We start from the raw sequence: 25,832 nt of genomic DNA on the forward strand, positions 1-25,832 counted from the left end.
GCTATACATAACGTTGTCCAGTTACACCCATTGAACCATAGACACACGTGAACAGAATTGACGTAATCTTGATAATTGGCGTTTGCGGCGCATGGGCAGCCACTAGCCTCTTGTGCTATGAGGGAGGGGGAAGATCATTAGATGTTGATGTTCTGTGGTTTTTGGAACTAGGAGCTAGTAAAGTTGCCCTATTTAGAAAAGAATGATTCCGGTGGGACTGCTCAATAACACTTAACAAACAAAAATAACTAATAAGAGTTTTCAGAACAATAATTTTGAAAATTTCCCTGAAACTGAAATATTTGGCATTTAATAGTCTATTCGTATTGATTTATTATTATGAAAAACTTAAACATTTAAATTGACATAGTTATCTATTTAGTCCTGCGTGCGTCCTTCCAAGAATAATTTCTAAATTGACGTCAACATTTCGTATTGAAAATTCAACGAAATCAATGTCCACCGAGCATCACAAAGCCGCAGGGTGAAAGCCCTCAAGGGACGCACATATTATATTATAACCGAGCATAATATCTGCGTCGTCACTCAAGCGCAATAAATACCCAAATAAAGCGCAAATAATACCCAAATCGCTCATCAGCGCAACCCAACCTCCCCCAACTATAATTATCTATAATCAGAATATACCCCATGTATAATCAGTGCGAACGCATTGCAATTATTACTATTAGCATGTTTTGCATGTGGGCACCGTGATTACCCCTTGCGCCCGCCCGTGCACCGGCTACGTTTGTCCAATCAAATCACATTTGAATTTCCAAAAAGGAACGTAAACACGTAAACATTTTTCCCGCGATATATTTTGCGACAGGACAGTTTTGGCACGTCGCCATAAATTATTCGCAACAGAGGCCCGGCTGACCCCGACCTCCAGTCGATTAACCATCACTAGGTCTTCCTTCAATTTCATATTTATAAACGGGGATTACGCAAAAATGCCAGTGTAATGGATCACCTACAGGACTTAGGTTGGGGCGGGCCGTTGTCGGACAGAGGGGAGGTGGGGAAGGCAAATTTGAGAGGGACGGGGGTAGCGGCAAGGGTCTGATCGTCGGACTCATCCATCACGCGGCTCACGCATGTGAATTGGGGCGTTTTATCTGGAGATAGCCGCGGATGGATACCTATTTAAATATTTGGTCGTTTAGCGAGGCGGCCGAGGTATTAGGTAGCGACATGACGCACCAGCTAATGGTGTCGCCGTACACAAACACAATGTACGTACTGTACGCGCCGGATATTCACATTTACAACTTGCGTGGATACATTTTCTGGGACACCAGTTACCTAGGTGGAACCAATTTTCAATCCTGAATTCGGGGTTGGGCTTATCCAAAATGGTTTTATCTCTACATATTTTTATCCAGCTTTCTTTCTGCAGGTGTAGGTACGGCCTATGACCGCTATTCGAATAGACAACATTCCAAAATCAAATACTCTGTTCGAAGAATCACTTAAAAACAAAACACAATCTACCACAGAACAAAGAATCTAAAAGCCCCGTTACACCAAACGAAAAAGTCGTTCACGTCAGAATGTCGACGTCGCGTCGCGTCGTGTGGCAGTCAATCGCGTTCATTTAGCTGTCGCGTCGTGCAGTCGTCGTTGACACGTCGACACTGATCGACGTCTAAACGTGTCGTGTAAATGACACGTGCTATAAAAATGACGGCTGTGATTCGAAATTGTATGCTCGTCTTTACAATACAACCGTAAACATGTTCCTATGTTAAGTGACGATTCTAGCAAATAAATGGTATCTATAAATATCTGAAAATTGTAATCTACCTTGCATGACCTTAAGCCGCGTACGCATGTACGAACAAATTTGTTGCGTTACATGATATGCAACAACTTAGTTCGCACGTGCGTACCACTATCGAACATCGAACACTCTGTTCGTCAAACATGTTCGCGGCGATCCTTGTAGTGTGTTCTGTATGGACGGTGTTCGAAGCGCTTTAATAACTTCACAATCGACCACTTCCAACGGCGCCGTCATGGCTACTAAGATAGAGTTCACGACTGTTGTTCGCGAACTCGACTCGAACTATGTTTGCATTCGTGTTCGAATATGCCGTCCATACGTACGAACCAAATGTTCGGGTCTGGTGTTTGTGTTCGCTATGTTCATGTTCGTACGTGCGTACGCGCCTTTAGAACTTTTCAATGATTAATTAATCACTTCCTAAGCGATCACTATCGTTCGTTGTCGCGACCAACTTCCTAGTAACACATTTAGTACAAAGATAGCTATTTCTTTACTGGGTAATTAGATTTATAATGTGTGTAACTATATTTTATCTATTATACGATTTATCTGATCTTATTTAGGTATCTGCCAAGCGTTTTCCTACACTTAGTAATGTCGGCTTCCAGTCTAACCAGATGCAAAACCATGTCAGAAAGTAAATTGTACTAAACGGTGCTTACAATTACCTACCGGTGTAAATTCTGTTAGCCTACTAAAAGTAAAACCTATCCAAAGTTAGATAAAGTCTTATTCAAGTAAGTAGGTAACAATAGGCACTATAATATTCATATATAATTTGTTGTACATCATAGACGGCTAGTAGCTGAACTACTGACAAGCTAGCCATAAGCTGCGGACATAGGAATGTAGCGGAGCGAGAAGCGATTTTGTTAGTGTACACCGGCGATCAACATTTACAAATACTACACCATTATAATAGAAGAAGGTTCTGTCAATTTAATTAAATTTAATTTAGGTACTCATATAGAAATTAAAAAATATCATGAAAAATTAAGAAAACCACTGCATATGTTTACTTGCAATTGCAGTGCTTGTAAACAATTGCAGTGGTGCAGTGTATTTGGCAGCATTTATTTTATAAAACATGTAATTAAAATGTTAATATTGTATTGACATTTTGTGATGAGACATTTTATTATTAACAAAATAAAGGCACAAGCCTAAATCAGGATCTAAGCTAACACTTTTATAGAGCTAAAAATCAAAGACCAAAAGCGTACCTCCTTATTATGAGTAGGTATTTAACTCTTAACAGGTTATTATTTACAAAAACCCGCTACATCTTATCACTATGTCACCACCCGCCAGACAAACCAATGACCTGAAGGTTAGCTCTAAGTGTACAAATGAGTCGAGCCTACATTTAACTCACACACTCACTCATACACTCATACAACTAACTCAGACACTCATACAACCTCACTACTTAATGTATGAGCATTTTTTTATCAAAGCTATTGTTATATTATCATGTTTGTTTAAATAACGGGCTTTAGCTTTAATGATTGATAATTCCGGCCTAAGTATAGGAACACAAATGGATTTCAATCTTTGGATTATAAAATGTATTGAACTGATTTTATGTTCTAGTATTACTATTAAGTTACCTAGGGTCTGTTTTACAGTAGTAGGTATAATCATTTATCTATCCTGTTACTAGTCATCTAGGCAGCCATGGAAGCAAGTCTCAGACAAACAAAAAAAACAGACAAAATGCAGGTATAGATAAAACCTACCTATACTTAGATAAAAAAACTGACATACTAAGAAAAACAATGATATTTCTTGCTACATTATATAGGACGGATTATTATGAAACATTAAATAAAGCTTAACCTATTTAAATATTTGGTCATAAGGAAAATGAAACTACAAAATAAAATCTTTAACTCCCAATTTTCCTTATTTTCTCAATATAAATAAATTGGTTTTATTTAATAAAGTTGTTGATCGCCACTCGCTGTTGCATGATAATAATTAATCTACCTTTCTCTTTAAGTTAATGCTTTATTTCAAATTGTTATGAACATTATAGAGGTGTGATTTTCCACGTTTTCTTGTACATAGTTGCATACCTAAGAAATAATGCTGACTCTACATAGACAAGGCCAGACGCAAGTCCTTTCAATTAATATAGTTAAACTAAGGCAAAAATGGGCAAATGATACAATGAAACAAGTGTTTAGGAACCCATAGAGCGAGTGCAAGCGTGCCAGCTGTCCGTCCGTGGTCAGGACTGAGCTTTTTATTAAGTTTATAAATAGCCGGGAACCCAAACAAATCGGCGTGCGTCGCGGCAACCGCCCTTGAACTGAGTCGGAGGCTTTAGCGCTAGCGAGGCTCGCGCGGGGGCGGGGCCCGGCCGGCCAATCAGCGCCCCTTCACATTTTTCAGCCCCCGCCCGCATCGCCGGACGCTGCCCAAAAACAAAAGGATCAAAGTCGGCGAAACCTATCTCTTTCTTTGTGAGGCCAGCGAACGGGCATCGATGAGAGGATAGATACAGTGTGTCGCACGGCGCGAATCGATACCGCGCGGCCCCGCCGTGGCCACGCGCCGCGCCCGCCCGCCGCCCGCTCGCCGCCCGCACGGCCATTTGCACTCATGTTTACTATTATATTTATTGAACGGACGCTCCTAAGTGCCGATATAAGAATATTTACAAATCATAAGCACCCGATTTGGAGCAATTAGGCGCGTATCGCGCTCGCCGCGGATCCAAGTGCCCGCTCAATAGCGATCCGTACGCCTTGCTCTCTCGATATAATGACACTTGTACATCGGCTTACACCAATTAGCCTGAGAAATTCTAAGGCTCATTTGAGAGTGATCTTTTAAACCTATCAATTGAAATAAGAGGCTGATATTGATTTTCTATTTCGTCAACATAAATAAAGTGATGGAAAGCGCCCACGGAAATTATTTTTTACAAAAGGAATTTAGAGATAAGTATGTATGGAGGAGGTTTGCAAACCTGAAGATTAGATGGCCTAATAAATACATTTTTACTGAACATTTACTGCTTTCGGGATATTTTACCTGCGTGATAAAATAAAGGAAATGGATGAAATAAAAAAGTGCCATGTAATTTTATGTGCTGCATCCAAATTTTATTCAATAGGGTTTGAGTAAGTACCTAGGTACTTATTTTTAAATGACCTGAAAAGTTGTTTACCTATGCATGTCTATAAAGTAAATGCAACCATTAAGTAAGAAGGTTGTAAATGTGAAATTATAAATTATAAACCTTGCTGAGTTAATAAAATGAACTGAAATTTTAGTTTTAATACCTTATGTACTTTCCAATATCCCTGCTATGGATATTTCATGCCTATGAATTGCATGATACTTAGAATAGGTAGGTAAGTGTAACTCTTTTTTCAGGAATATTACATTCTGATTCTAGAAAATTGACTTTTTACTTTTTGCTTTTATTAGGTCAACTTGTAGGTATGCAGTTGTGATGAGAATATAATGCCTAATAATTATTGTACTGCCGAATTGACCTGATGATGGAGCCGGAATATATGAACTGGAATTTCATGATGGAACATCGTATCATAGCTGTGATTGGATTTTTTGGAAAAGTTTTATAGACCTTTTTATGTGCATTTATAAAAGTTTGTTTTTTTATAACTCAAGAATGGCTGAACCGTTTAAACTGAAAATTAGAGGGGAGGTAGCTTAGACTCGGGAGAAGGATATAGGAGTTTTTGTCACTATCTGGAACGCGGGTGAAACCGCGGGCATAAGCTAGTGACTTATAAAAAAATATCATTCACTTAATTAGGTACTTCTTGAAAACAGTTATTTTGGGGTATTTTTGGAGCACATAAAATTGATTATTTTGTGATGTTTGAGTTGGATTTAGTAAATATACCTATCTAACTATAGTATTTTTTTATCCCCGAAGAACTTAAAAAGAGTTTGACTTCTCTGCCTGTTGTAACGCAGCACTTAAATGGATTGACCGGATTTTCTTTAGGATAGTCCACACTTTTCAACAGCCGTCATTTCACAAGTAGGTATGTACCTAACGTTAAGCCATCTCTTCATGAATAACAAAAAGCTATGTATCTGTATATTCTATGTTTTTAAATGCATGGGTCCCATTAAAACATATAGAAACAATAAGTAGGTAATATAAAACCTTTCAAGGTTTAATACAAATTATAAATTAGTATATCTGTGTAGATTACCTACGAGCTTCTTCCACAAAAAACGGCTCAATAGATTAGGATAGGCAGATCGAAAATACGGTAAAATGGTACAGAACTGCTTTTTACGCAAGTGCTGACTGTAAAAATGTCCTAGCTGAAGATAAGATATGATACCTACTTCGGATTCACATGGGCGATTTAAAAAAAACGGTACCGTCCTAGGTTTCTTTTTTTAAGTTGGAAGAAGCTAGTTAATTAGCAATACCAATAATCGCCACGGTCATGTTTTGTTATGAAATAGGAAGTTGAATTGTTATTTATTTTTGGGTAAAATACTACACGGTTCCCAATATGGCCAAAATGATATTTTAGTCATTTGTCTTCACATGCTTTCTTCTTTAATCCACATGTAAAAAAAATATAAATATTCAAACTATTAGTGCATTTTATTATAAAATTGCAAGTTGTTATATGCATTATCTATAAAAATTTGGGCAGGCCTTATTTGGGTCAAGTACCTACATAAAATATATTTCTATCAGATTGCTTAGTTTAATCATATTCGCTTGTTTTTTAAGAAGTTTTTGGTAACTAAGTCCACTTTGGTATTACTCCATCACGCAATCTTACCTACCTATTAACTGAAACTTGATGTGTATTTCGGATTATAGAAATAACGGACTTAACATGTAGGCACAAGTCGGTAATTCATAAAGGCTGAAGATTGTTTTCAAGATTTAATATTCCTATTTGAAAAACTATTTTACAAGTAGCTGTATATAGGTAAGTACGTACATACATACATACATAGCCAATTTATCGAGGAAAGCTTATACTTAATTATTAAGCTTTAGGTACATCTGAGTAAGTACCTACTGTGATATTGTAGATCGTGCTGGTCCACAAACGTTCTCCAGAAGGGGCAGAAGGGGATAGCTATAAAATCAATTTTTGTACGTAGGTTATTATGTTTTATATCAAAATCTGCTACAAAGGTACCTAATATGGTGAATCCTACACATTGTAAAAAAAATGTTTTTTGACAAAAAGTAACTATACATTGTGGTAGTTGACGTTATTAGATAGTAAGGTAGTCGATAAGTATGTAATCTATGTACCTACCTATGTAACTACATCATCATCTCTCGAGGCTATTTCCTATGTTGGGATCGGCTTCCCTACTGGATTCAGCTGAGTATCAGCGTTTGTATGTTTTTACTTCATAAAATGATCAAAATCAAACGATACGTCTTAAGTTTTTTTTTACTGACTCCACAAAAAGGAGGTTCTCATTGCGGATGTTCTCCTTTTTTTCCAAAACTGACCCAAGCCCCAGCATTGCAACATGTGTGTGTATGCCAAAGCGCCACCTGTGAGCAAAAGCCGGACCTAGCTAAAACGCGTCAAACCAAAGTTCACGTGCTGCCACCTAGCGGTGAGTAAATTCACAACGCGAGATTGGTGCTGCGCACGGACTTCTTTATATTATCACAGATGGCGCTGTCGTCAATGAAATGTATTCTTACTTTTAAGGTAAACTATAGAAAGTTTTGTTTATTTTAAGGAAAATATTGATTCGATAATCAACAAAAAATAATTAATTAATTTTAAGGTTCTTTAATACTTCAATAAATGCTTATCAAAAGATTTTATTGCTGCGTAGTAAACTACTTTACCGACAGAGCTATTTCCGGTTCGCGCTCGACGACATCACGCACACGCAAACTCGCGATTGCAGCTAACTTCACTTCATAAATGTTCGATCTTTTTCAACTACATCGAGGCTTGAGCTTTTTGGGATTACGCTTTTCGGTAATTATTGTTTTACTCGTTGCATACAGTGTGATTTTGAGATTATTTATTATAATTCTGGTCAAAGGTGAGTGGTGAGTTATTTCTCGTGTTGTGTGATCATAACACCGTAACAGTTTGGCGCGTTGGTTAGATTCTGTCAACATAGCTAATAGTGTTCACACGCAGTTGAGTTTATGCACGTGTAATTACAATACAAACGTGATTTTCCGTTCCAGACATGGCTTTGAGCGTTGCACTACCTCTGGCAGGCCTGGAGACAGAAAATTTTAACTCGTTTAGTTCGTTCGGGCATATCATAGACATAGCGGGCCTGTCTCAGTCGCAGTCGAGCCCGAGTCCGTCAGTCTCCAGTGAATCTAGCGGTATCGGGTCGCTGGGGTCGCTCAAATCAGAATCTGTAAACAGCGACTCCCTGCCGTCTAGTCCTCAAACAACTGAGAAGGTGAGTGAATATTTTCGCACTATTTTGTTTGCATTCGTCCTGGCCTTGACCTCTCTATTTTCATAATATTCCGTAATGGCGAATGTCTCTGTTACGCTATCAATGTTGTGTACATTATCGACCTGTGATAATGGAAAGATTTTAAAGGCATAGGTTACATGATTTACATTTTTGTGTGATCAAGTGCGATTTGTTTATATTCTACATGAATAGTTAAAACTAAATGTCTACTGCCGTTATGTTGTTGCCAACGATTTTGCAACTTAGATGTGTGCAACGGGAGTTAACTCCGCCTGCAGACAAAGCGCGGCTATAGAATAGAGTGATATTGTTATGTCAATGTGTACTCTATTTCCAGAAAATATTCGAGCCCGTGGTGCAGCCGCAGCCTCGTCCTAAGGAGAAGAAAGCCGATGATGTCAAAATCTCGTATGGAGGGCGCGACATCTTAAACTTGATGGGTAATCTTACGGACCAGCGGTGGAACTATCGGCCCACTGTGCTGCCGCCTAACAACCCGGCGCTGTTCTTCGCCAACCGCTCCCAGTATCACCGGTTGGGCCCGTACGGAACCCGCACACAGTACGTAAAGGACTCTTGCCGCCTCTGTGGCTTCTCATGGGTCGTAGCCGCCACGGAGTGACGTGACTATGAGTCAGCATAAATCCTGAACAAACGAAGTTAAGTGGGTACGACTGGAACACATCAGGGTGCATATCAACTTCTCCTAACTCTAACTGTCACTTGGTGGTGCTCGGAACCATTAATTGCTGAACCATGACTTTATTTCATGAGTTTCATGGAATTCATTTTTGTGACAACTTGATATTTTTCATAGAAATGACAAGAGATGAAGTTTTATTTTGCTCATGTTATCTTTTTGACTTAAGTTTTTACATTCTATTTTAATAATTTGTTATCAGATAAGCATGAAATGTTTTGCCATGACTGACAAAAAATTCAAAGTTCCTTTACTTGAAGTAAAGCCATTGGTTCTGTGACACTTTCCTATAATATAGTTTGTTTATATGCTTGCCTGTTGTGGTCCAGTTCTACGGATGACTGTGGAATATGTATGTGGCTATCGTTGCGCGCATTCGTAGAGTTACATTTTAAAACGTGACTTAATACTGTGATCTTAATTTAAACAAGACAATTTTTGACAAATTCTGTGAATGGAATGCGTAATGATACATGACTTCGTTTTTTGTTTTTAACTTATTTAATTGTGTGATAAAGTTAGGCTTAATTAATACTACGGACTTGCAATGCCATAAATATTTCCAGATTTATTCCAAAAAAACAGCATTTCTAGGTCCCAGTCTAATGGAAAAGACAAAATTGGATCAAAACTTAAATCTATATTCCATCAACAAATTAAACTCTATCATTATAGTAATATATTATGCTACACTTAGTTCCTCTTAGAAATGTTAATGATTTGTTATCCAAAGAATATTATATTAACTATAAATTGTTGAGCATACAATTTATATTGATTAGTATAAAATACAAAGGGTGTAACTCAACCCCAGGATTTTGTGTCCAATTACTCTTAAAGCAATATTTAAATTATAGACATTTACACTTATGATACCATAATGAGTTATTTCCCACCATTACATGTAATAGTTATTATTTAAATATTGTTTTATAATATTCTTTAGTCTCTAGGAGATAATTTAGATATATTCCACAGTCATTTATCAATAGGATCGTCATTGTTTAAACCAAAAGGCTGCTTCTCGGATGTTATTTAAATTTACGATTTTGACGAGATAGGCACGAATTTAAAGCCAAGCTGTAGATTAATTTTAAGATGTAATTATGATGATTGTTGGATTTACCGTCCGAGCATTACATAATAATAGTGATGACATATAATCTAGAGGATACGATCTTGACACATTACCCTAAAATCAACTTCTTATCAACTCAACTATAAAGCTTTGAACAACTCATTTGTAATTATTATAATGATGAGCCCATGTGGAACATAGTCAAAATGGGTTATCAGTGCATATCATCACAAATTAATGCAGTGATTAGATATTCTAAGGTATTAGTAGTTGTTACAGACCGTTTTAAAACGTTTGAGTCATTGATATGCCCAGATGCTGGGCTACTAGTGAAATTATAGTAAGTGTCGTTAACAGACTGGCAATATCTCTATGTACGTGCATATATAAATGTAATATTCGTGGTCTCTTAATTTAGTCAAGATATTTAATAGTGTGAGTCTCTTCAATTACATGTAAGTAATGTATAACATACTAACTATAACGAATAATTGATACTGTCCTTTTGTGCAACTTTAGTTCTGCTATGTTGTGATCAGCTTTAAATTGGAACTGGAGTATTTGTACACAATGATGTTGACATATTTCCCACAAAGTTATTTTTATAAAAAAATGTTGATATGAGACAATACAGTATGTAGTTTTCAAAATTTTCTTTACATCTTATGAAGTTTGCTTAAAGGTTTGCGAATATTTTGGAAGGGACCAACATGCGCGCATTGATTTCTCCAAACAAATAGTTAAGCAGCATAGAAGTTCACCTCCCAAACAGTTTAAGCTCACATTGCATTTCAAATGTCTACTTAACGTCGATAGAAATCCACAAGCTTTCATTTCTGTTTTGTCTGTAATCAATTAACTGGGCTATGAACACAAAACTTAAGCAAGTAGTTGATGTTTTACAAATATTTATTTACGTATTTATGATTCAGTGGGTAATGACTGAACATATAGCATGGATCTCAGAATGCAGCTAACAGTGATACACATTCTTTATTGCCTTTGTAGGAAGCCGCCCCTTAACGTACTGTTGGCGAATAAATAAATATATCAATGTTCAGGGGTGGCTTCATTTGCCTAGTGTGCTATATCCTCAGTCACACGGACTCACAAAATGGTTGTTATTGGTTATTTTAAAATCAAATGTTGCATTCAGATTATTTTTAGTTGTAACTTATAATATGACAAAGCTGCAATCGAATGTAGTTCAAAGGAAAGTATTTGGAGCGATACGCACAGTTTAATAGACTAGCTCTTGTTGTGAATGTCTCCTTAAGTTTAGTAGTCCCTGGGCCGGCCGAGTGGCTCCCGCGCGGCGCGACAACAAGAGAGGCCGAGGTGCGATGCAATATTTGCATTCCAGTTTTGTTTAAGTTAGCAGCCGAGGGTAGTAGTTGTTAATGTTTATTTAATCCACATTGCCAAATATTTTGGTTGTTGTGCTATTTATTTAACAAAATTTTCTAAAATATCAATTTAGTACCTTCCATTACTATGTGTCTTCAAATGATTTTACAATGTTTTAATCATTTCAATTTTATGCATTTTATTTTGTTTTAGTCAAATCATTATACATGATATTATACATAATATTACCTATATGTTGTATTATATCTATTGTTCATTCATATGATAAATATTTTTTTCTCATTGAACTGTAGTCAAATGACAGTATTTTTATAATGAAAATTGTATAAGGATGAAGGGTTTTTTGCCTGACGCGTGCTGCCAAAGCCCGGGGGCCTGTCCGCGGGCGCCTGGGCGGCGGCGGTGCGCGTCTTGTGGGTATTACGTATATCTGATAAGCATTATGTAGGTTTAGCGAAATAGATTAACTCGGAGATGAACTCCAAGTACCAAAACTTATTGGTTCAATGTTGTTCTCGTATTATGGTGATATAGTGCGTCGCGCGCGGCGCAGAGCTCAATATTTTTAGTAACCCTTAAGAAAATTAATACCTCTTTTGAAAAAATATAATATATATGATATAGTATATCCAATCGATAATCACATATTATGTATTTCCCTGTTTATTTTGATGTGATATCATAAATGACTGATCTGAATTTAGTTTTTAAGTTGGTTATTGATATGCAGTGCTATTTCGAGAGTGTAATTAAGATTTAATATTGAAAGTGCCAATGCTCGTAATTTAATCTTTATGACTGTTCCTTTATCGTAGCTGTTTGTAAGGGCTCAGCCCGCTACTCCTTTGTCAACTTCAGTATAAGCAATCTTCCTTTCTTACACTAAGTTTTCAATTACTGTTACTTTAGTGAAATCACGTAACGTGCACAATCTCAGTAATGCTTGCAATATTATGTGTAACATGTTTTATTCCTCACTTATAATTTATAATCCAGCGTAATGTTAAGAGTACAATATGAGATGATGTTATATCATTCTAGTATCAAAATTAGCCGAAGATGTTAATATTATTAGTTAGGTAAAATTTTAACATAGCTTTGTATAATTGGGATGTTTTAGTATTTAGTAGTGTATAATTACGGCGTAGTGGCAAGCAAATGTCTCGTGAATGAAGTGAATAATGTTAGTGGCAATAATACTCGATGTAAGTCCCTGCCAAGAGACTTGTACAGGGTCGCGCGCCGCCGCCCGCGCCCGCCCGCGGTCACCGGCGGGACGGCGCGGCGCATACACAACTGAACGTTACAATCTAGGCGTTTATTTGTTGTAATTATAATAATAGACGTAGGTATTTTATCGTACTTAAATAATTATTCTTGCGATGCCTTAATTCTGGTTGTCAATTAGACATGTCTCTGCCTAGAGTGTTATCATTGTTTTTATTTATTTTAGTTTTTGCTGTTCCGGCTTCCTCCGTGAACTTCCAGTCCAGGCTGTTCTTTTGAAATGATTTTGAGGTCGATTTATTTTTACCTAAGTGTTCTTATTAAATGTTACCAAAATGTTTTTAATAAAATATTTTTATATGTAACTTGTTGTTTTACTTCGAAATCTGTAGAACAAAGTAAAATCTCCCGAATATTCCTCAAGTGTTTATCATCACAAACGCCTACGTTCAGCTACAAATAGCACTTTGTGTAATGACTGTACAAAATGAAAATAACTGTGTTATTTTTTATTCCTGCATGTGATATAATTTTGCCAGAGACAAGCTACCCAGCTACTAATAAAGTTGGTCACGTTTCTTGACGTAAACATGTATTTAACCCCCGACGCAAAAACGACGGGGTGTTATAAGTTTGACGTGTCTGTGTGTGTGTGTGTGTGTGTGTGTGTGTGTGTGTATGTGGCATCGTAGCTCCCAAACGGATGATCCGATTGTAATGCGGTTTTTTTTGTTTAAAAGGTATGTCAGTCGGGAGTGTTCTTAGCTATGTTTGGTGGAAATCGGTTCAGGTCTTCAAGGTCATCAGCTCGTTTGCTAGATGTGATAGGAATGTTACCCGCTCAGTTTACTTGCAAGTATATGTGGGATCTGAAATTTGAAACACTAATGTCTTTTGGAACCACTGAGCTGGTCTGCTGTTAGGGCACGAAGGTAGGAGACGTAACCCTGAACTGCCTTTTAGTAAACCCATCGAGTTTGGGCTCGTTGAATTTGTCTTGACGAGTTCTCTTCATGTTTCTGATTGACCTGAACCTGATGCTGGAAATGGGATGTGGCGGATGAAACCCTGAAATGCCGGAATTAAACGGATAAACCGATTTATATTTTTGCTGAAAATCTAGAATGTCCAAAGGTTAATCTTTATTGTTTCTCAATCTGTGCAATTCTCCCAGAGCCAGTTTGTCATGAGGATTGTTAAACAGCTTCCTTTGGCCGAAATCGCATATAGCGACCTCATCTTAAGATAAAATAAATTAAATGAAATAAGGAAAAATTAAGGAGCTCCTTTAAAAAGCATGAAATAAAATTAAATTATAAATTTAAAAAAACCCCCGACCCAAAAAAAGTACGCAATAAATATGACAAAAGGTCAAAACGCTAAACCCTATAAAAAGCAAAAAATAACTTTTAACACTACGTAAACTAAATTTTGACGTGTCGGGGGACCTTCATAAATACTTACATAAATCAAATGATACCTACCCAATTACAACATTCGTTTTAAAAAAAAACACGTATCTAAAGTAATGAATTAGAGCGGTCCCCCGACACGACAAAATTTAGTTTACGTAGTGTTAAAAGTTATTTTTTGCTTTTTATAGGGTTTAGCGTTTTAACCTTTTGTCATATTTATTGCGTACTTTTTTTGGGTCGGGGGTTTTTTTAAATTTATAATTTTTTCAGGCGTATAGCCAACAAGCAGAAATTAGAGACATAATGACGACGAATTCATGTTTACGAATTGGTTTACATAAATTAAAATGCTTGAACATTTTTCCTACTTATGTATTACATGTTATTGTTTGCCAGCGAGTAAAGATAATGTGGTTTGTTTACATTTTATTAGAGCTTACGTCATTCCGTTCCATGATTGCTTTGCTACACCATTTTTGTGAAATATGGCCCTGAAAGTGTGATGTTGGAATATTCCGCTGCAATCAGTGTTTTATTGCATTGGTTAATAATTATTCTAAATGAGGTGCAATTTCTAGGTGTCTACCTATAGGTAGGTATATGTTAGTGTTTGCGTATTTCGTTTTTATTGATTGATCTCTGCGTACGTAATCCGTAATCTGTCCGCGATAACCCCAATGTATGTATTTAACTACCTACTGGTACTAGAGTGGCAAAAACAGCCAGATATCACCAGATTCTTGAGTAGGTAATAAAAAGTATATGGAGATGATTATAATATCTAATCTGTATATTTTTTCGGCATTCCGCAAATAGAAACGAAGTCCAAATAAAGAAAAAAGCGGTCGCATCAAGGTTGTATGCTAGTAAAATGTTAATGACCCCAGTAACTTACCTACCTACCTATATCTTTAGCACAAAGGATGATGCTTAAATGACTAAGATCTAAACTCTAGTTGATCTTAGTCACCATTATTTAAAGCGTCATAATGAAAAGTAGAATTTGTTTTTTCTGTGCCGCGCCTTAATATTTTAACCCGATCCCCTCATCTCCCGAGCTTTATTCCCAACTATGTTTGGGTCAGCTTCCAGTCTAACCGGATTCAGCTTAGTAACTAACTCTAACAGGATTCAGTGTTTTACACGTAGTTTGTAGCGACTGCCCGTCTGACCTCCTCAACCCAGTTACCCGGGCAACCCGATATCCCACGGTTAGACTGGCGTCAGACTTACTGGCTTCTGACTACCCGTAACGACTACCAAGCATGTTCAATGACAGCCGGGACCTATTGTTTAACGTGCTATCCGAAACAGTCATTGGTGTCCAAGATGTAGGTACTCAGAAAGTACATAGGTACCTACAAACTTAGAAAAGTATTGGTACTTGCCTAACCTGGAATCGAACCCACGCGCATACTCGAGAGGTTAACTCTTTACCCACTAGGCCACCACGACTAATATTTTAACCAACTACGAAAAAGAAGGTTCTCAGTTTGACCTGTAAAATATGTATGGAGGTACGTGCGCCATTATCTCACTGAACTTTTGATGCGATTTTCAGCATAGTAGTAGTTTGATTATGGTTTTATGTAAATTACTGAAGTCGATTTATTTTTTTGTGAAAGGTTTTTGTTTTGATTTTCTTTAGTTCCTGTTCCGACTAGATTACAGCCTCGAATTGAGAACCACCTGACCATGTCATTACTACCGATCTCTTTGTTCCCGTTCGAGAATCGAACGTGGATAAGCTGGAACTGCGTTTGAACCACTGCGTAAATAGTGCCTGGAAGGCTGGAAGATTGGAAGCAAGGATGGCGAATGAAAATATTTAGATAAGTGCACCACAGTTATTAAAAAAAACGTAAGTAGGTACCTACATTCTTTCGAAAGGTACTATAAACGGAAATAAGAGATTATAAACAATTAGCTGTTGGTACCTACAGACCTACAGCGTGCTACAGCTGCTCTTTTATTTTTTAGGGTTTTATTTTATAAGACTATCAAAATCCATAAAAAAACATTTTGGTAAGTACCAAGAAAGACGAAAAGTAGTTTTCTTTTCCCTATTTTTAATTTACTGCAGGTCCAAAAAAAAAAATACAAAAACAAGGAACAAAAAAGGTCCCAAGTGTGGAATGATTATTTTCTATTTAATCATTTCAAAAAATATAAATGTAAAAAAGTCAAATAATATGCAAAAAAATTATAACCTCGACTTCTTGTGTTAAAAAAAACTAATAAAGTCATTAATTTGAATTGTTTTTATGTTAATCATTGATTGATATATAGGTAGGTACTTATTTTAAGTATGACACACGATGACCGTGTAATAAACGTTATCACACTGATAATAAAAACTGATACTGCATTAAAATAATAACATAATAAAACCTATTCAATGAATCCTTTTGGTAGTTTCTTGCTTACTAATAAAAGGGGAAAATCTTATCATCAATTAAATCATAAATGGGATGGATAAATGTATTGAGCTTGTTAAAAGTAATATAATATTAGCATGCTGTCCTTAGACAGTTCGCACTCGCTATCTAGATTAGCGGTAAACAATGTCTATTTACAAAATGGACGCCCGCCTCAGTTTAAACGCCATCTTTCAAGCATAGTGAACATCGTGAATTCCGTTGCCGAGCGTAGAAAGAAAAAGGCGGCGTTTCATTTTCCCAAGATTCAACGCAGCGCCATCTGCTTATTCAGTGAGTAAGCTTTACTTCCGATGAACATTGCAACTGCTCAACAGATGGCGCTGACGTCGAAAAGCTCTGCAATAGTTTACTAAAACCTCCGCTAGATGGCGTAACTAGTTCTTTTCTGATGTCTGTTTTCAGTTGTGAACACGAATGGATTCAGGTCTAGATTTAAATTTTAGGATCATGCAAAGCCGGAAAGATTTTTATAATATTTATAATGCTACTTTTATATCCATGTGCTTAGGAATTTCCAAATTTCCTTCTCAACGTCCCCTCAATCACTGATGAATATTTGAGACTAACTTACCTATGTAACAGGCAGTAAAAAACGTAGCATTATAGTAGGTAGGTTTCAAGTTTTTTACTCACAAATCATGCTTGCTGCAAGCCAGTTCAGTGCGGATTATCTGATGATTTCCCAACCCAATAATGCCTTCATAACATCATCTACCGAACCTTTTCGTTATTATATTGGGATATCAGTATTTGACATAGAGCGATTGCCAATCTGCACTTCTTAATCCAGTTCATGGGCAACTCGATACCTCTTGGTAAGACTGGTTAACAAACTTTTTCTGACTGGCAGTAGTGACGATCGATCTTACCTATTAAGATTCCGGTACGATCACGGGGTACGATAAATAGTTCCAAATTAAATATAAGAAAATTATAATAACAAAACATTGTAGTTATTTACAATGAATTAGACATTCAATTTAGGTATACAGTAGTAAATAGATATGTAATACATATTTTGCTGATGGATTGTGTAAGAAATCAAGATGAGAGGGAATCATTAATCGAAGAGTTTAAATTGAATATTCTTGATGTCGGGTTAGTACAGACAATTTTGTCAAGTCCCAAATCGGCTTTGGCTAAAAGAGTGAATTAGCAAAATCAATTAATTAATTATTCCCTCTCATTTAAATTAATTATAGTGTATTATGTCAATAGAATCTAGAGGTTACGATGGGGTTGATATATCCATGTGGATAAAAACCCCAAATTAAATAAAAAATTTTTTTTTTAAATGTAATACATATTTAGTGATAGTTAGAGAGCTGCAATTTTCACAAATGATGTAGGTATTTCTGTGAAAACTAGACTAAAATAAATATTTCGGGGGGCTCCCATACAACAAACGTGATTTTTTGCTCATTTTTGCTCGTTATCCATAAATACATATAAAATATAAGTTTGGATGGTACGGAAGCCTACGTGCGCGAGTCCGACTCGCACTTGGCCTGTTTTGTTTGAAAACGGTCGTTATTAACACGTTATGTTACTAGAACTCGAGAGGGGAGAGAGGCTGGGATACCTATACCTAAACATTATTATAAATCCTTATAACTTTTATGGCCAGTCTAGGTCACTGGTAACTGATAAAGTCTCTGATAGACTTCATAAACTATAAACTTTTGGTTTTCAGGTCTAGGATAGCAATATCTGGCAGATATTATAAGTAGCCTTTATCTATATCATAAAGTAGATATCAGATATAACGAACAAATTAGATGAGAATGATCAGCTTACCAAACCAACCCTTTGGCTTTATTTATAACTAGCTGGTGCCCGCGACTTCGTCTGCGCAGGTTTAGTATTTCGAACAATATGTTTACAAATTGTAGCCTATGTGTTATTCTGATGTATAAGCTATATTATTGTAAAGTTTCATTAAAATCCATTCAGTAGTTTTTGCGTGAAAGAGTAACAAACATCCATACATCCATACATACAAACTTTCGCGTTTATAATATTAGTAGGACTAGTTTCTACCAGCGGTTTCACCCGCATCCCGTGGGAACTACTTCCCGTACCGGGATAAAAGGTAGCCTTTTGCCTTCCTCGATAAATGGGCTATCTATCACTGAAAGAAATTTTCAAATCGGACCAGTAGTTCCTGAGATTAGCGCGTTCAAACAAACTCTTCAGCTTTATAATATTAGTATAGATATACAAATAAATAGCAAACACAATACAAATGTATTGTAAATATGTAAATATCTATGTAAAGTTTTATTAAATCTCTAAACGAAAAGGAATAAATAGCAATTCCTTAGCACGAAAAACATAAAATCAAATTATATTTCATCCGCTGCATCTCCGATACAGGAGTGACATCACCCATTGATATTGTTTCTTATTCTGAGATCCCTAGCCCAGCTTTTCAGGATTCCAGGAAACAAATAGGGAGAACAATAAATAAACTGAAATAAATCATTACGTCACGATCCACCAATCTCTTTTATAAAAAAATATAGAATAAATTTTAACAGCGACAATAAATCCTGGCGCCTCGTCGATCCAACATTATTCGCGACAAAATACAATTTTACCAACTACATTGTTCGAAATCATAATGGAATATAGTCTGAATTGTTTTTTACGCGCCGTAATAACCGCGGCAATGATGTTTTTGTTTGGAATATCCACTTTTGTGTAGCCATAATGGGTGTATTCATTCAGACGGGAGCAACTGAAAAGTGTCTCTTTTATCAGTCGCACAATAGGCGGGAATCAAAGAAATTACGAATTCCACGGACCGATGTTCTACAGTGTAAAATAAAGACGGGATTGTGGCGCCTTTGTTGCTTTATAATATTTTCATTGTTGAATAGGTGGGCCGATACAGCTACTGATATTTATGATAGATATGCATCTGCAAAACAATAGGGTGTTATGTACACTTTAATAAATAGCTTTTGCTTGGCATTAATTTGCGTAACTCGTTAAGGGTGATGCTATTCAATTATATACTTGAAATGCCTAATAGAACCAGTTTAAGTGAATTATAATTAAGTATAATAACTCAAAATTGAACTACTATAAACAATCATTGAACTACGTAGTTAACGTAAGAGATGGTACCTACCCGACTTTTTCGAAAGAAATTCCTGTAGGTAGCTGTTAATAAACACTTAAAAGTCCCATTTAAATTAATATCGTTCTCTGGATAAGGAACCCATATAGTTTTTAGAGCCTTCATTAATACAGATAAGTATGCTAACCTGAATTTTCACCAACTTCCTAGTACAACCTTTATTGAATTAAACCTACTGAACCAAAATCAACGTGTACAGTACAGTACAGTGTACAGTGAGCAAAATATGTGAATAGAGTGAAATTGAAAGCCGCGGGGCGCTGATTACCAGCCACATCTTCATCCTATTGACATTCATGAGCCGGTTATTTTTTGACGCACTCATTAGGGCATAGTCACTCATTTGACTCGAAATATGTTCTTCACACGAGCGTGAGGTGAATTCGTAGACAAGTGAATGATAGGATCGATAGGATCGTTGAAATTTTTCTTGATTTAATACATTATATATTATATCAGATAAATATATAAGTCGTGGTGGCCTAGTGGGTAAAGAACCAAGCTCTGAAGTATGAGTCCAGGCGATTCCAGGTCAGGCAAGTACCAATGCAACTTTTCTAAGTTTGTATGTACTTTCTAAGTATATCTTGGACACCAATGGCTGATAAAAAGGTGAAGGAAAACATCTTGAGGAAACCTGGACTATTAAGTCTGAAAACACCAACCCGCATTGAGCAAGCGTGGTGATTAACGTCCAATCCTTCTCAATGTGAGAGGAGGCCGCAGCCCAGCAGTGGGACGATAGAAAGGCTGTAACATAACGTAATCTATACTAATATTATAAAGCTGCAGAGTTTGTTTGTTTGTTTGAACGCGCTAATCTCAGGAACTACTGGTCCGATTTGAAAATTTATTTCAGTGTTAGATAGCCCATTTATCGAGGAAGGCTATGGGCTACTTTTTATCCCGGTACGGGAAGTAGTCCCACGGGATGCGGTTGAAACCGCTGGCAGAAGCTAGTATATTATATGCCATATTCCTGTTATACTTGCCTTCTTGCTTCCTAGATCTTATCGAAATCCTTTGAGTTGCGTTGCGCAGAAGAGGCTGTGAGATATATGTTTTCGCTGTAAATTGCGTTTTCCTATCTGAATTACGTACCTTCCTATCTATGGCCGTAACCTTATTGAGGTAAATATTAGGTAGGTATGGATTTTTATAGGTATCTGTTATTCATCATAAATGAGAACATATACCAAAGATTATAACGAAAAGTAATACACGAAATAAAGTGACAAGAACATATTTTTATTGTATAATAATGACAAAGAAATAAGTTAATAAACATCTATTTATATAAATTATCTTACTGCACAGAAATTATATTATAAATTGTATAAAGTCAAATTAGGACAGTACAGTTTATCGCCCGAAGTCCCATATTTCCAGAAGTAGAAAAGTAAAAAGCTTACTTGAATAACTATGATTACAATGAAGAATGTTGCTTTAAGCCACCATCTTGAGCGCAGTTCTCTGGCCTCATACGATGGTACAACTGAAGGAGCACTGCTAGCTAGCTTCTTTAAAGTAAATGTCATAGTTGACCAATGTTTTCAAGAATTCCTATCTTGAAAAGAGTATAAAACATTCTCATTTCTACAAAAAATGCTGTTTGCTGTTTGGTTTACGTTTTCATCCGGATATTATGCCATAGATTTAAATGAACATTTCACTATTATTGATTTTGTAAATAGTAATTTAACTAATTTACAGTGTTACATCTAGATGATGACAATGACATGCCTGACGTAAAAAACACAGACCAACAAATCCAACAACACGCATTAAAAACTCTTTATTATATTTTTTTCAATAAACAACCTCTTTCAACTTAGACTCTTTGACAGTTGAATAGCATCTGAACAGGCTATTTTCTTTCCAGCCAGGACTATTGTTCTGAACTTCTTTTTAATGTAAGTAAGACTTCACTTTGAAATAGAAGAACAAAACCGAGTTTCTTGGCGAGTGAAGATGTTTAAAAGTTCCCTATTGCCTTTTTACGTGAGAGTACCTGTTTTTACAAGGAGTCTCTCGTATATTTTGAATAGGAATCAGAAAATAGGTATCGCTCAATGAGTAATGTTAAACAGTGGTCCATTGAAAACGGCTGAAGCCTTTAGAAAATCACCCTCCTTTCGAGTCGCTTTTTGCAGCCTCTATTTATATTTCCACATTTTCCATATAGAATTTCGTGCTTGTGATGTCGACCGAATCTTCCATTGAAATCTCACACTCGGGAGTTGGCAATTCAGTAGTAAATTAACACCATTCAGTGGCGGTCTGGAAGATGGCTGAAAGGTCTGTTTGTGACTTTTATTAATATATTATGGTGGAATGATAGGAAGCTTTTTCATATACTGTTTTAGTTCATTAATGCATGATATGAAGAAGCGCTGTCGTGCTTTGAGATCGATTTTAAGATTTATGTTTTCACGATTGATTGTATTAGGCGTTTGTGTAATTTATTTAATTTTTCTTGTCTTTCATGTGTGAAGTATTAAAGATACTGCATAAACTGATAAGTAACTAAATATATTTAACAAAAAGCTAGGGCAAGATATTACCAGGCTCGTCTAATAAGACAAATTACCTTTCAATTGAGGACTTACGTAAAATTCAGTGAAGGATTATGCAGCCAAAAATATAAATCATCCACAGAACAACTCTGTTCACATAATAACCGCGTAAAAAGTTTCCCTTAATAGTTTCCACGTACCTCCACAGTATAAAAATATTAAACAACTAAAGTAAAACCAGTTTCCAAAGAATTTCCCATTCAACTCATTTTCCTATTTGGCGGGACACAAAAAGCGGGTGGCTGGTAACACAATTGGACCAGCTTTTGTTCCACGCCGCTCCACCGAGCATTCTTTTACCAGCGCCTGGAACAACTGTTTCTAGTACGATAGCCTCACAATGCGAACTATTGTCGCCAACGTAATTGTTCCTTGCCTCATCTACTAGAGGGCCAGCTAATAGCGCCGTAATTTAACTCATAATTGCTTCACAACATAAAAAACAAACGACAACAAACGTCGAAATTATTCTCGGATAGCATATTCTTGTATAAAACGTTTCATAAATCTATTCATCGAGCTAGCTAAGGAGTGAATCTTTATGAATGCGACCAAATTGTATGAGAGTAGTCCTCTTTCAAAACTTCCCATGAATAGTGTTAATTCGCTATAGCGAGTTTGCTCGCAGCTCGTCAATGGACTATATTTGGAGACTTGAGAAGCGCGCCGCCTCACAAAGTCGTAATATTGTGTATGGAAAACGCGGGAAATATGAATGGTGTTTCGAGGCGACACACGAGTGTAGGCGATTTTGTAAAGAACTCACAATGTTAGAGAATATTTCAACGGTGTCTATTCATACGCCGCTGTGTTGTACGGATGTCGGATACCAAATGCAAAGGATTCATAGAAGGGATTATGTTTTGTGGCGTGCGTGTAAAGTAGGTATTGTTGTGGTCAGCCTTTGAATGGGCAGGCTGTGAAAGTACACTTTAATGAAAATTTTACTGCCTTCTTCTCGGAGATAGAAAATAGGTAACCGAAACTAAGAAAAACACTCAACAATCACTATAACGTCATTAAAAAGCAACAAGATTTAGCCGTGCTGAATAACCTGGGAAAATAAATTTCCATTCACTACACCAAAAGAACAAACACAGCCCACATTTTATTGCAACCTCCTTAACAGAAGACAAAACCCTGATAATGTAAACACAGAGCTACACCTCAACCCTTGTAGTCCGGCCCTTAGTTTTTCAGCGCCGTTTCGAAGGCGAAAAGGAAAAAACGGAGCGTGCCTGAACAAAGCGAGTCGCACAATGGAGCCGCGAACAATGCTAACTAGAGGAGCTTGAGCTTGTATCATTTGCAGATAAACACGGCTGGATATCGATATGACCAATATACATGCCTCTCTCTATTATAGAAATATAATCGAGGTTGAAGAAAACAGCATTTCATCAAAGTTTCAGCGGTTTAGACGTCTCCGCGTAAGGTGCAAGGCTTGAAACGGAAAATGAAAACCGGTCTCGACAAATTAAATTCAAATCCATTTTTTAAGGACAAGAGAGATCCATATTTTGTTAGTTATTTCAGGTATTTTTTCTATTAAATAATCAAAAATCACGTTTTATAAGGCTTTTACCAGTAGGTAGGCGCTTAGACACAAGTCTGCGCCGAACAGACATTTAAATTGAGTTCCTATCTACAATAGATACATTTCCACCGAACTTACTGTGTACCTACCACGTAATATCTGTGGAATAAATTTTATTTTTTGTATTGTTCACAGTAGCTGTGACATTATTTCAACGGCAGATGCATCGGAAATTGGAAAACGCCGTTTCTGCATCATGAACATTTTGTATTTATTCCTGAAATGCATTTTGTACTGTGGTATTTCGAAAGTACTCTATAATTTTACAATGTTTGTTTAAATAGGTGTTAGTTAATACATATGTTAGTAAGTTTTCCCAATCTGTAGTATTCCCACTCAGAATAAACCTAGGCCTATAAAATTATTTCTTATTGAGTTCCTAATTGGTGCTCCTTGCTAGATTTCACCGAACAACAGCTTGATCTTGTAGATGTTCTTATTTGTGTAAATTCTACTGGTCCTGAAAATAGTCTTCTTTTCAATTACATTGATGGCTTGAACGTTAATAATCCCTACGTGTATAAAGCATATTGAGCACACAGGAACTTGCTTCCGAAAACAATACTGGATACCTCCACGTACAAACCACATGAAGGAGAGCACGGCCACCGTGTCAATGAACGAGACAAGACACTATCACAAAGCGAGCTCCCAACCTACCACACTTTCCGTCGTATTAAAATTCAAACGACACTTAGAACATTGCACATCCGCCAACTCAGCACTAACGACGGAGTCCACAACAATGTGCCCTCTGAAGAGGCCCGAACAATCGAATGAAGACAATAAGCAGCGATACTCCGAGACAAAAAGAGGCGAAATAAAGGCTCACTTGTTTCCTGGCCGCATTGTGAGGAACGGGAGAGGGCAGAGACAAAAGCGTAATGTGCCACGGGCCCAAACAATGGGGGCCGAGCCATTATTGTTACAGTAGCGCCGCTTTGCGCTGTACGAGGTGGCTCCGAACTTGACATGGAGCCGGCCTTGTCGGCCGCTGCGCCGCGTGCCTTCACTCTATTAATCTCATACACTTATGTATGTATTCATTAGCTGATAAGAGTTTCGAAAGCCGTTTACGAAAATTTATTACCCGTGTTTTAACATCACTAAAAATGTTAACAGGACATAACTACCAAAAATAACCGAAAAGAAAATTCTGTCATCCGTTGAAACTTAGACAATTGACGTCCTCGATCTCAATTTCTTGACAATATGTACCAATTTGTACATGAAATGTAACACCATCTCAAAGATCTACACATGAAATCAGACAATACTTGCTAATTCGGCAGACGAGGTCCTCGTGAGGCCGCCCGGTGGAGAGTATCATTTCGTTATCGGGGTCAAAAAGACCGGCCGTCGTTTGATCTCTCGCCTTTATGATTTCTGCAAAGCCGGTGGTGAATCGCATAGTGTGTCGGACTGTTACTATTGGGACAATATTACAGTTTAATAAAGTATGAAATCATTGTTTTGAGGTATACTGTTTCCAGCGTTAAGTATTATGTATAACTTAGTGATGTAACACACAACATTTATAAATTATCTCTGATACGTTAATGGTATTAGACACCATAATCAATTAAACGATATAGGTACCTACTTAATTCAAACGATTATTTGTTTTCTTTTTATCTGTTATCAAAAATTGCAGTGAGAAAATTACCTTCAACAAAAAATTACTGTAACATAATATGTACATCATACTAAGCTACAATGGGAGGTGGGTAGGTAGGTACTCCAAACATCCAAGTACACTTTTTCTAAAAACTTTGTTCACAATAGCACCCCACCTAACGAAATCTACAACTGTAATACAACTCCCAAAAAAAACAAAAAACAAAAAAGAATAAAAAATACTACATATAAAACATTTTTGCACAGTACATCTCTGTATCGTTGCAATGTGCAGTACGCCCGGGCGACGCTCAATGGCGGCCGCAGGGGCGAATCTCTTCGACGCATACGAGACGTATCAAAATTCAATCTCTCACTAGATACGATGCAATATTAAAATTGAATTTTACTGGTCATGTTTCCTTACTTCGTTTT

General features: G+C 36.7%; 1 protein-coding gene across 2 annotated transcripts; it reads left to right on the top strand.

Annotated features, from left to right (window-relative positions):
• Positions 1 to 7,621: 7,621 nt before the first annotated feature.
• LOC110371036 (uncharacterized) lies at positions 7,622 to 12,971 on the top strand. 2 transcript variants are annotated; one of them, XM_021327115.3, is made up of 3 exons: positions 7,622 to 7,767; positions 7,986 to 8,212; positions 8,571 to 12,971. In XM_021327115.3, the coding sequence occupies exons 2-3, from the start codon at positions 7,988 to 7,990 to the stop codon at positions 8,853 to 8,855; spliced, it is 510 nt and encodes a 169-aa protein (XP_021182790.3). In that variant the 5' UTR covers positions 7,622 to 7,767; positions 7,986 to 7,987; the 3' UTR covers positions 8,856 to 12,971. The 2 variants fall into 2 exon arrangements, with proteins under 2 accessions (XP_021182790.3, XP_021182789.3); XM_021327114.3 differs by having other exon boundaries at positions 7,684 to 7,834.
• The last annotated feature ends 12,861 nt before the right edge of the window (positions 12,972 to 25,832 follow it).

This window comes from Helicoverpa armigera, chromosome 6 (genome assembly GCF_030705265.1).
Source record: "Helicoverpa armigera isolate CAAS_96S chromosome 6, ASM3070526v1, whole genome shotgun sequence".
NCBI classification, from domain to species: Eukaryota; Metazoa; Arthropoda; class Insecta; order Lepidoptera; family Noctuidae; genus Helicoverpa; species Helicoverpa armigera.